The 12,684-nt window shown below is 37.9% G+C and overlaps 2 protein-coding genes across 7 annotated transcripts in view; one reads left to right on the forward strand and one right to left on the reverse strand.

The window, feature by feature from the left end:
• The window catches only part of LOC105491383 (nuclear factor of activated T cells 3), a 153,729-nt gene that overhangs the window by 54,866 nt on the left and 86,179 nt on the right, over positions 1–12,684 (forward strand). The window lies entirely within an intron of this gene.
• Positions 1,004–1,838, reverse strand: LOC105491382 (ubiquitin-conjugating enzyme E2 N-like). Its single transcript, XM_011757740.3, has one exon. The coding sequence runs from the start codon at positions 1,826–1,828 to the stop codon at positions 1,370–1,372; it is 459 nt and encodes a 152-aa protein (XP_011756042.2). The 5' UTR covers positions 1,829–1,838; the 3' UTR covers positions 1,004–1,369.

Below are 12,684 nucleotides of genomic sequence, written 5' to 3' on the forward strand. Positions count from 1 at the left end.
CTTAGCAACTTTGTTGAAAAGGAGTTAGCTGTAAATACAGGAATTTATTTCTGTGCTCTCTATTCTGTCACATGGGTCTGTGTGTCTGTTTTTATATCAATATTGTGCTTTTCTGGTTACTGTCATTTTGTAATATATTTTGAAGTCAAGTAGTATAATGCCTTTAATTTTGTTCTTTTTGTTCAGTTAAGCTTTGGCTCTTTGGAGTCTTTGGTGGTTCAATTTAAATTTTAAGATTATTTTTTCTATTTCTGTGAAGAATGTCATTGGTATTTTGACAGAGATTGCATTGAATCCGTAGATTGTTTTTGGTAGTATTTATTGATACATTCTTATACACAACAACTTTTTTTGTTTGTTTGTTTTTGTTTTTTGAGACAGAGTCTCACTCTGTTACACCACCTGGAGTGCAGTGATGTGATACTGGCTCACTGCAACCTCTGCCTCCCTGGTTCAGGTGATTCTCCTGCCTTAGCCTCCTGAGTAGCTAGGATTACAGGCACACACCACCATGCCTGGCTAATTTTTTGTATTTTGGTAGAGACTGGTTTTTACCATGTTGTCCAGGCTGGTCTCGAACTCCTGACGTCAAGTGATCCACCCACCTCAGCCTCCCAGAGTGCTGGGATTAGAGGCGTGAGCCACTGTGCCTGGCCAACAAAACTTTTTTTTTGCTTTTTTTTTAGAATAACTAAAAATATTTTATTAAAACATAAGATTTACAGAAGTTTGCAAACAAGCCATACAAAATGGTCACAAGCCTTTTTTGAAGGGGGGATCTACACTTGACAGCAATGTTATTAGTGAGGGCTGTGATGTTTGTTTAATGTTCCCATTTTGGTTCAAACAGTCAAGCTTGTCCATGTACAGCGTCTAAATAAAGTTAGATTTGGCTAGAGAGCATATTCTAAAGACCTGGTTAGCTGCTTTTAACCAATGCAATTAGATCACCAAAAAAGGGGGGAAAGGAGCCCATAAAATTAAAATAAAACTACCTCCCCCCTCAAAAAAATAAAATAAAATAAAGAAAAACACCCACACCCCTGCAGCTAACCTGACAACTACCTTCATTCACAGTGCTTTATACTTAAACCAGGATGGGGGAAATGAATAAAAGCAGGGAGGGGCCACTGCTTTTAAACGTTTCACAGCAATCCAGATGATACTTCTAGCCTCTGATCATGCTCTATGACAGTGAATCAGGACAAGACGTAGATTTGCTAATGTGCATTTAATCACCAAAGGACTGAAGATGTCTGGGCTTTTTTATTCTGTAATATTTCTAAGACTGTGTCCATTAAATGCAGACAAAAAGGAGGAAATCTTGGCAGAACAGGAGAAGTGATGCACACTTGATGATCGGATCAATTTAAATATTACTCATGGCATATAGCCTAGTCCATGCTCTAGCTGTTTCTATGGCTTGGGCTTCGTTGGTCTTCCACTGCTCCACTACATCATTTGCTAATGGATCATCTGGATTGGGAGCACTTAACAAGGCCTGGATCGGTAGCAGAACTGTGCGGATCTGCAGTGCTGGGGACCACTTATCTTTCAAAATATCTAAACATATTCTTCCCAGCTTGTCTACAATAGGATAATAAATTTTGGTCATGAAACGTACTTTAGGGGCTGCCATTGGGTATTCTTCAGGAAGGAATAGCTCAAGTTTAAAAGTCCCTCCCTCAGAGGGGGAATCTTGAGGGCCAGCAGTGACCACATGAAAATAACGGGCGTTGCTCTCATCTGGTTCTGCTTTGATGCCAGAAACTAGTTCTGCCAGCAAACGCTGGGTTTCCTTGATGATTCTGCGGAGCAGCCCAGCCATCTTGTCAGAACCCGAGTTCGGCCTCTGGTCTCATCTCCAGGTGCGCTCGCCTCACACCACAAAACTTTTAAAAGACAAAAAGAAACAAGCCAGCAGATACCGAGCACAATCAAGGCACTTTTTTTGTTTGTGTTTTTAAGTAGAGACGGGGTCTCACTGTATTGCCCGGTTTGGTCTTGAACTCCTAGGGTCAAGCATTCCTCTTGCCTCAGTCTTCCAAAGTGCTGGGATTGCAGGTGTGAGCCACTGCACCTGACCTAAACATACCACTTTTATGTGTGAGGCTCAGACCAGTCTGGAATAACTGATGCCTTTCTCTCTTTCTGAGAATTTAAAATCCTCAGAATAGTGGAGAAATCTACCAGCTCTTCTCAGTTGCTGGAGAAGAACCACCTCTGTTAAAGGGAAAAAATGTAGTCTCACAAGGTGGGCATATACTAGTATAGTGTTCCATACATTGCACATCTCTGCAAATATGTTGGAGTATATAGAATCAGGTATCAGTTCCACTTTCCCTTTTAAATGACCTGCTGTCATGTGTACTGCTTATTTTCCCCTCGATATTAGAAAAATAACTTTTAGATAGTAAAATGAAGTAGTATCGCAATCTTCCCCCAATAACTAACAAAATAAACAAAATGTATGTGTGTGTAGGATGTGAGGAAACAGCCAAAAATCTATTGGTAACACCCAAACAAGCAAAGAAGAACACAAACTTTGGTCTATAAACTTCAAAGAGCGGTGATAGAGGATGGAGGGTGGGGTAAGGTGAGGAATGTGTAATAGAAGAGATTCTGGTGTAGTGTATAGCAGAGCTGCTAACCCACACATACTTTCATCCATCAGGAAGAGTAGTAAGTCAAGGAAAAACCCTCAAAAATAAAAGAATAAAAGATCCTTTACACTGCTAATGGGAATGTAAACTAATATAGCCATGATGGAAAACAGTCTAAACGTTGCTCAAAAAATTTAAAAATGGAACTACCGTATGATCCAGCAATTCCACTGTTGGGAATTCATCTACAGAAGAGGAAATCAGTATATTGAAGAGATCACAGTAGCCAAGATATGGAATCAACCTAACTGTCCATCAACTGATGAATGAATAAAGAAAATGTGACAGATATGCACAATACAATACTATTCAGGCATAAAAAAAGAATGAAATCCTGTCATTTGTGGCAACATGGATGAACCTGGAGGAAATTATATTAAATGAAATAAGTCAGGCACAGAAAGATAAATACGGCATGTTCTCACTTATATGAAGGGGCTAAAAAATTTCAGCTCACAGAAATAGAATTTTGGTTATTAGAGGCTGAGAAAGGATTGCAGGAGGTAAGGATGGGGAGAAGTTGGTCAATGGATACAAAATTACAGCTAAAGGGGAAGAATAAGTCTTGTGTTATGTAGCATTGTGGGGTGAATATAGTTAACAAAAATTTATTGTGGGATTACACACCTGTAATCCCAGCACTTTGGGAGGCTGAGTTGGGTAGATCCCTTGAGATCAGGAGTTCGAGACCAGCCTGGCCAACATGGTGAAACCCTGTGTCTCTTAAAAATACAAAAATTAGCTGGATGTGGTGGCACATGCCTGTAATCTCAGCTACTCAGTAGGCTGAGGCAGCAGAATCGCATGAACCCGGGAGGCGGAGGTTGTAGTTAGCTGAGATTGCACCACTGCACTCTAGCCTGGGCAACACAGTAAGACTCTGTCTAAAAATAAATTTATTGTGTATGTTCACAAAGCTAGAAAGGATTTTGAATGTTTTTAACACACATGATAAGTGTTTGAAGTGATAGATATCTTAGTCAACTTGATTTGATTATTACACATTATATACGTATATCAAAATATCACTATTTACTGTACAAATATGTATAATTATTACATGTCAACTAAAAAGAGGAACAAATAATCAAGTATACAAATCTTAAGTTGTACAACACAATGAATATTTAACACACAAGTATAAATACTCAAAAAACCACACAAGTTAACATATAGAACATTTTAAGCACTTCATGAGTCTCCCTTGTGTCCCTTCTCAGTTTATACCCCCAACCAAAGATAATCATGCTTCTCAACTCTCATCACCATATATTAGTTTTCTTATTTCTATATTTTATATAAATGGAGGTCCTGTTTTGTATCTAACATCATGTATTCAACATTATGATTGTGGGATTCATCAAATTTTTGTTGTTTATTTTTTTCATTGCTTCATGTTAGTCTCGTGTATGAATTTGCAAGTGTTTCTTTGTTTTCTTTTCATAAACATTTGATTTGTATGGAGTGTTGGACAATTTTGAATAAAGTTGCTTTGTGCCTTTTTTAAAAAAACGAAAAACAAAAAAAAAACCATGACTTTCGATGGACAAAGCATTTACTTACTTGGGAATATGTCCGGGAGTGTAGTTACTGATATTCCAAAGTGGCTGTACCAATTTATACTCCCAGTCAGCCATATATAAAGTTCTTGTTCCTCCACATCCTCACCAATAGTAACACTTGTTAGTCTTTTAATTTTAACCATTATTGTAAAGATATAATGGTATCTGGCTGTGGTTTTAATTTGTGATTTCTTGATGACCAATGATTTTGAACATCTTATATATTTGTTGGACATTTGGATATCTTTCATGAAGTGTTTGTTTACATCTTTTGACCTTTTTGTGATAGTGGCACAATCATGACCCATTGCAACCTCCAACTCATGGGCTCAAGCGATCTTCCCACCTTGGCCTCCCAAGTAGCTGGGGCTACAGGCATGTACCACCACGTTTGACTAATTTTTAAAATCTTTCTTGTAGACAGGGCCTCACTATGTTGCCCAGGCCTAGTGTCTGCCACTTGCTTGTTTTCTTGTCTGAAACTCTTGGCCTCAAGTGATTGATCCTCCCACCTCAGCCTCCCAAAGTGCTGGAATTACAGACATGAGCCACTGTGTCCAGCCAGCTCATCTTCGAATAATACCGGTTTTACTTTTTCCTTCTTAATTTTTATTTTATTTTATTTTTTGGGGACGGAGTCTCGCTCTGTTGCCCAGGCTGGAGTGCAGTGGCACGATCTCCACTCACTACAAGCTCTGCCTCCTGGGTTCACGCCATTCTCCTGCCTCAGCCTCCCGAGTAGCTGGGACTACAGGCACCAGCCACCGTGCCTGGCTAATTTTGTTTTTGTTTTTTTTTTAGTAGAGACAGGGTTTCACCCTGTTAGCGAGCGTGGTCTCGATCTCCTGACCTCGTGATCCACCCGTCTTGGCCTCTCAAAGTGCTGGGATTATAGACGTGAGCCACTGCGCCCGGCCCCTTCTTAATTTTTGTACTTTTCCCCCCTTTTTCTTGCTTTATTGTATTGACTAGGACCTCTGACACATTGTTGATTAGAGGTGGTGATGGAGGACAAATTTACCAAACTCAGGGCAAAAAAGGATTAATAATTGTGCCATTAAGTAATTTGCTAGGGTTTTGTTTGGTTGGTTGTTTTGGGTTTTTTTTTTGGGGGGGTGGGAATACCTTTTATCAGACTAAGGATATTATTTTCTAATTTGTTGGGAGGTTTCTATTTTTGTTTTTTGAATTTATGAATAGGTGTTGAGTGTTGTCAAGTGCTTTTCTTGCAGACTTGTTTTCTATTTTAAGGACACAAGAAGCGAACCATGCAGCCAGTGTCTGCCACTGGCTTGTTTTCTGTAATGTGGTAATTTAATATTAAAGTAAAATAGAGATAATGTTCTTGTATTATTAAATTGGACTGATACAGTCTCATTTCTTTTTATAGTTTATGGTTAGGAACTGTAGAATTATGTATCACTGTTAAGAATCTCCCTCCAAGTTCCCATTTTTTTGGGTTTTATATATCCACAATATCTTTGTGTTGGTGGTGGGGGACTTCACAGTGCCTTCAGAGTACACAAGTGAGAAACAGATGCAATTGAATCTCAAATGAAACTGAATTGTGTACTTGTTGCTGGGAAACTAATCTTTAATAAATTTTAAAATAGTGTTTAATGAATATTTAATCAGATTATTTTACTTTTTAGTTCTTATTCTAAATATGGGAGAATTGTCTGTTTAATTAAAGCCGATAATTTTTATTGGAATTACCTGGTGAAAATGCACATTTTCAGTTATTAAAATTGGAAGAGACTTTTGTAGGTCTTAATTTTCTGAGTTTTGTTTTAGATGATTTAACGTAGATTATCTGTATGTTTTAAGATAATGTTTGGTTAAACGAAAATTAGTTTAGGCTGGGTGCAGTGGCTCACGCCTATAATCCCAGCACTTTGGGAGGCTGAGGCAGGTGGATCACCCGAGGTCAGGAGTTCGAGACCAGCCTGGGCAACACCATGAAACCCCATTCTACTAAAAATACAAAAATTAGCCGGGCGTGGTGGTGCATTCCTGTAATCCCAGCTACTCAGGAGGCTGAAGTGAGAGTATCACTTGAACTCGGGAGGCAGAGGTTGCAGTGAGCCGAGATCGCGCCATTGCACTCCAGCCTGGGCAACAAGAGTGAAACACTCCATCTCAAAAAATAAAAAATAAAAATAGTTTGAAAGAATTTGCTTTACTGTGAACATTTGTCTAAAAAGCGCTTGAAGACAAAATGCTACTGAAGTTACTAATTTCAATGGCATTTTGTAGGTTCGTGCTGCTATTAATTGCAATAGTTTACTTTTTGTAGTGTTTTATAGTTTACAAAATGTTTTCCCGGAGTTTACCTTTTCTTTTTCTTTTTTCTTTTATGAGACAGTGTCTCACTCTGTTGCCCAGGCTGCAGTGCAGTAGTGCAATGTCAGCTCACTGCAGCCTACGCTTCCTGGGCTCAGGCGATCCTGTCTGCCTCAACTTCTGCCATGGCTGGGACTGCAGGGGCATACCACCATGCCTGGCTAATTTTTGTATTTTTTGTGGAGGTAAGATTTTGCCATGTTGGGCAGGCTGGTCTCGAACTCCTAGACTCAAGTGATCCACCTGCCTTGGCTTCTCAAAGTGCTAGGATTATAGGCTTGAGCCACCACACCTGGCCTCAGAGTTTACATATTTAATCTTTACAAAAGTTCTTTGAAAAGGGCAAATCGGTTACAGTCATATGCCACTTAACACCCGGGATATGTTCTGAGAAATGCATCATTGGGCGATTTCCTCGTTTTATGAACACGAGAGAGTGTACTTATACAAACCTAGATGGTATACCCTAATATATGGTATAACCAGTCACGTTGGCACCAGGCTTGCAGTCCCAGCTACTTGGGAGGGTGAGTCAGGAGGATTGCTTGAGCCCAGGAGTTAGAGTCTAGCCTGGGCAACATGTTGAGAGCTTCTCTCTTAAACAACAACAACAACAAAGATTTACTTAAGAAAATATGGTATAAAATATTAAAAATGGTATACCTGAATAGAGCACTTACCATTAATGGAGCTTATAGGACTGGAAGTTGCTCTGGGTGAATCAGTGAGTGAATAGTGAATGAATGTGAAGGCCTGGGACATTACTGTACACTACTGTAGACTTTCTAAACACAGTACCCTTAGACTATACTATATTTATAAAAATTTTTTTCTTTAATAATCTAACTTTTTCGCTTTATAAGTTGTGAATTAAAAAGAAGTCTTTTGTAGTAACACTTAGATTAAAACACAGACATGTTGTACAGCTGTACAAAGATATTTTATTTCTTTATATCCTTATTCCATGAACTTTTTTCTATCTTCAAATTTTTTATTTTATTTTGTTTTTTTACTTTTAAAACTTTTTTGTTTAAAATGCTGACACCAACGCACACATTAGCCTAGGCCTTCACAGGGTCAGGAACATCAAGATGTCACTAGGCAACAGGACTTTTTCAACTCCGTTATTACCTATGGGACCACTATTGTATACGGTCTGTCATTTACTGAACCACTGTTATGTAGCTCATGACTGTACATTTTACAGGTGATCTGAGGTTATGTATGTTGTAATTGGCAGAGAGATCTTAAGCCCAGGTCTTTTGACTGTCGTTTCTCTTTCTGTTTTACCATATTACTTCTTACACTGTAGTTATCTCATAATTTCTTAGTATGTTTCATTTTCTAAAGCACTTTCACATTATCTCATTTAATTCTCCAAATAAACTATTTTAGAAAGCCTGGTCTTCGACTTAAAGTCAGATATTCTTTCTCTTACTTTAAAAAAATTTTTTTTCCCCTTGAGACGGAGTCTTGTGCTGTTGCCCAGGCTAGAGTGCAATGGCCCATATCTCAGTTCACTGCAACCCCTGCCTCCCGGGTTCAAGTGATTCTCCTGCCTCAACCTCCCAAGTAGCTGGGATTACAGGCACCCACCAACACACCCACCCAGTTAATTTTTGTATTTTTAGTAGAGACGGGATTCCATCATGTTGGCCAGGCTAGTCTCGAACTCCTGACCTCAAGTGATGCACTGCCTCAGCCTCCCCAAGTGCTGGGGTTACAGGTGTAAGCCACCGTGCACGGGCCCTGATAAAAATCTTAATGCTCGTTTACTATTATTATAGTTCAAGCTCTCCTTCCTTGGATTAATCATGGTAGCCTAACTATTGTAACTAATAACCCCCAATTCTCAGTGGTTTAAGACCAAAAAAAAAAAAAAAGTTTATTTTGCATTTTCTTTCAAATTGTTACTCAGGAATCCAAGATATGTTCATCTTTTGATGCCATCTTTAATGCAAAGCTTCTACTGTCCCTGGGAAAGAAGAAGGTGTATGGAAAGCATTCAAGATATTTAACTACACTAACCTGGAAATTACTGTCAATTATCACCACTTACAATTTTTTGGCTAGAAGTAGTCACATAGCCCTACTTACATGCAGAAGTACTGGGAAAAGTAGTCCCTGGCTGGGCAGCCTTTCCTCAGCAAAACTCTGTATTCTGTAGTATAATATAGAACTCTATACTTAAATCTTTGGTGGTTAGCTTGCCTTCTATGCCACATGCTCCACACAGGAATAAATCATGGCTAAGTCACTAATATGGGCTCTAGAGCCAGATTGTTTCAGTTGAATCCTGGATTTTACTATATCCTTGGCCAAGTAACTTAACTTTTCTTTCTAGACCTTTTGTTTAGTCGTTCATTGCTTAATTTATTCACTTATCTATCCATTTACTCATTCAATGTGTATTTTTTGATTGCTCACTACATTATAGACAATATTGTAGGTGCTAGGGATGCAGAGATGAACAAGACAGACAAAACTCCTGTCTTCAAGGGCCTTTCTCACTTTATATACCGAGAGAGACAATGAGTAAGTAAATAAACAAACAAAACTTTAGAATATAGTAAGTGCTATATTGGAAATCAGTATGTGGTGTGGTAGAGGTTAATTGTGAAGAGTTTACCTTGGGATTTTTTTCTTTATAAAATGAGGATAATATATAATAATATAATCTACCTAAGAGCTGTTGTGAGGAGTAAATGAAACATTGTAAGGAACATGGCGTAGTACCTTGCACATTGTAAATGCTCAGTAAAAGTTAGCTAGTATTATTACTTAGGTTTCTTGGAACAGTTTGACCAACACTTCAACACTGATGAAGAGTATGTAGCAGAATAAGCTATCTACATTGGCATCCTAGAATTAAGCTAGGTTTGTTACTGACATTTTAAGGAGTTGTGAATTAATGGGCTAGTGATATGTGAAAATGGAAAGTAGAAGGGTACTTAAACATCAGTTATGATGATCTTCCTGTTATTCTGCAAAGGACAATTTCAAGAGAGCTAAGAAATTTCTGAAATACATATTTTTTGAAATTATGAAGGAATGCAAGCTGTGGTGCTGTTGGAAAATACCACCTACCTTGTAGCCAACTGACAAATTAACTGACAAAAAAAAAAAAAAAAAACTTTTTCTTTTCTTCCAAATAAGTTATCTGATTCCTTATTATGGTCACCAAATAATACATTCAAAGCAGTTTGCTAATGTAGCTCGGGATTCACTGAGGGAAATCAGACATGTTGCCTACTCCCATGAATTTTATTGTCCATTGAGACTTGCAAATAAGATAGTACCAATAAAGTATGATAAACGTTTAATGGAGGAAATTCAGATCTTTGTGAGAGCAAATAGAGACCTGAAATTTGACAGAGTTGAATCAGGTGCTTATTTTTTCTTTCCACAAGAAAGAAAAGAGATTTTTATTTTTAAATTATTATTATTATTATTATTTGAGACAGAGTCTCGCTGTGTCACCCAGGCTGGAGTACATGGTACAATCTTGGCTCACTGCAACCTCTGCCTCCCAGATTTAAGCGATTGTCATGCCTCAGCCTCCCAAGTAGTTGGGACTACAAGGCGCATGCCACCATGCCCAGCTAGTTTTTTTGTATTTTTAGTAGAGACAGGGTTTCACCATGTTGGTCCGGCTGGTCTCAGAACTCCTGGCCTCAGGTGATCCGCCCACGTTGGGATTATTGGCGTGAGCCACTGCGCCTGGCCAGAAAGGGGACTTCTTATTTGAGGATAGTGTCTAGCTAATTAATAAGCAGACATCTAGGGAAAAGGTAGATACTAAGGAGGGAAAAGTATTAAGTAGAGGGAAGGGTTTAGAGCTGCACTGTCCAAAAGTGGAATCCAGAAGCCACTAGCTACACGTGGCTATTTCAATTTAAATTAAGTGAAATTAAAAATTCAGTTATTCAGTTGCATTGACAACATTCCAAGGCTTAGTAGCCACATGTGGATACTGACTACATTTTCTTTTCAACAGATGATGCCAGAGCAACTGGATATCTATAGGTAAGAAAATAAGCCTTGACCTAAGCCTTATATCTTATAAAATTAATACAAAATGGTCATGGATGTGAAAAAAAAAAATTGGATATAGAGTATTTTACCCAAAAGCCTATTGAAATTTAAAAAAAGGAGTATTTTAGTGACTGCAGAAAGTTATCTTGGACAGTGCTGGTTTAGAAGCCTATAAGACAGAGAGACTATAGTATATTAATGAGTTATTTGTGTATTTTTTTCAGTAGCTTTTGGGGTACAAGTGGTTTTTTGTTAAGTGGATGAATTGTGTAGTGGTGAAGTCTGAGATTTCAGTGCACCTCTTACCCAAGTAGTGTACATTGTACCCAGTATGTCGTTTTCTGTCCCTCACCCCCTCCTACCCTTTTCTGAGTCTACAATACCCATTATACCACACTATGCTTTTGTGTACCCATAGCTTTGCTCCTACTTATAAGTGAAAACATACTGAATTTCCAATGCTATTTGGTTTTCCATTCCTGAATTACTTCACTTTGAATAATGGCCTTCAGCACCATCCAAGTTGCTGCAAAAGACATTATCTCATTCTTTTTGTGGCTGAGTAGTATTCCATGGTGTAGACATACCACATTTTCTTCATCTACTCAGTGGCTGATGGGCGTTTAGGTTGGTTCCGTATCTTTGCAGTTGTTAATTGTGCTGTGAATGTATGTGTGCAGGTGTCTTTTTGATATAATGACTTCTTTTCCTTTGTATAGATACGCAGTACTGGGATTATCAGATTGAATGGTAGATCTGCTTTTAGTTTTTTGAGAAATCTCCATACCGTTTTCCATAATGGTTGTATTAATTTATAATTTACATTCCCACCAGCAGTGTACAAGTGTTCCCTTTTCATCACATCAATGCCAACTTCTATTGTTTTCTTGAGTTTTTAATAATGGCCATTCTGGCTGGAGTAAGGTGGTATTTCGTTGTGGTTTTAATTTGCATTTACCTGGTTATTAGTGATGTTGAGCATTTTTTTATACGTTTATGGGCCATTTGTGTTTCTTCTTTTGAGAAGTGTCTGTTCATGTCATTTACCTACTTTTTGATGGGATTATTATTTTTTTTCCTGCTGATTTGAGTTCCTTGTAGATTCTCTTCTACAAGATTGAGTTCCTTGTATTAGTCCTTTGTTGGATGTATAGTTTGCTGATATTTTATCCCATTCTGTGACTTGTCTGTTGCAATGATTATTTCTTTTGCAGTGCAGAAGCTTTTTAGTTTAATTAGGCCCCATTTATTTATTTTTGGTTTTGTTACATTTGTTTTTGGGGTCTTAATCATAAATTCTTTGCCTAGGGTAATGTCCAGAAGTTTTTCCTAGGTTTTCCTCTAGAATTTTTATGGTTTCATGTCTTTTAAGTGTTTAATCCATCTTGAGTTGATTTTTATATGTGGTGAGAGATAGGGATCCAGTTTCATTCTTCTACATGTGGCTGTCCTGTTTTCCCAGCAGCATTTATTGAATAGGGTATCATTTTTTCAATTTATGTTTTTGTATGCTTTGTCAAAGATCAGTTGGTTATAAGTAGTTGGCTTTATTCCTAGGTTCTCTATTCTGTTCTATGAATCTGCATATCTACTTTTATACCAGTACCATGCTGTTTTGGTTACTATAGCCTTGTAATTTGAAGTCAGATAATGTGAGGCTTCCAGATTTGGTTTTTTTTTTTTTTTTTTTTTTTCTCCTTAGGATTGCTTTGGCTATGCAGACTCTTTTTTGGTTCCATATGAATTTTAGGACTTTTTTTTTCTAATTCTGTGAAAGATGATGTTGGTATTTTGATAGGAATTACATTGAATCTGTAGATTGCCTTGCGTACTGTGGTCATTTTCACAATACTGAGTCTTCCAGTCTGTGAGCATGGGATGTTTCCGTTTGTTTGTGTCATCTGTGATTTTTTTCAGCAGTGTTTGGTAGTTCTCCTTGTAAAGATCTTTCACCTACTTGTGTAAGTACACTCCTAGGTATCTTACTATTTTTGTTGTAGCTGTTGTAAAAGGGATTGAGTTCTTGATTTGATTATTAGCTTGGTTGTTGGTGGGGGTGTATAGCAGTGCTACCGATTTGT

This window comes from Macaca nemestrina, chromosome 18, assembly GCF_043159975.1.
Source record: "Macaca nemestrina isolate mMacNem1 chromosome 18, mMacNem.hap1, whole genome shotgun sequence".
NCBI lineage: Eukaryota > Metazoa > Chordata > Mammalia > Primates > Cercopithecidae > Macaca > Macaca nemestrina.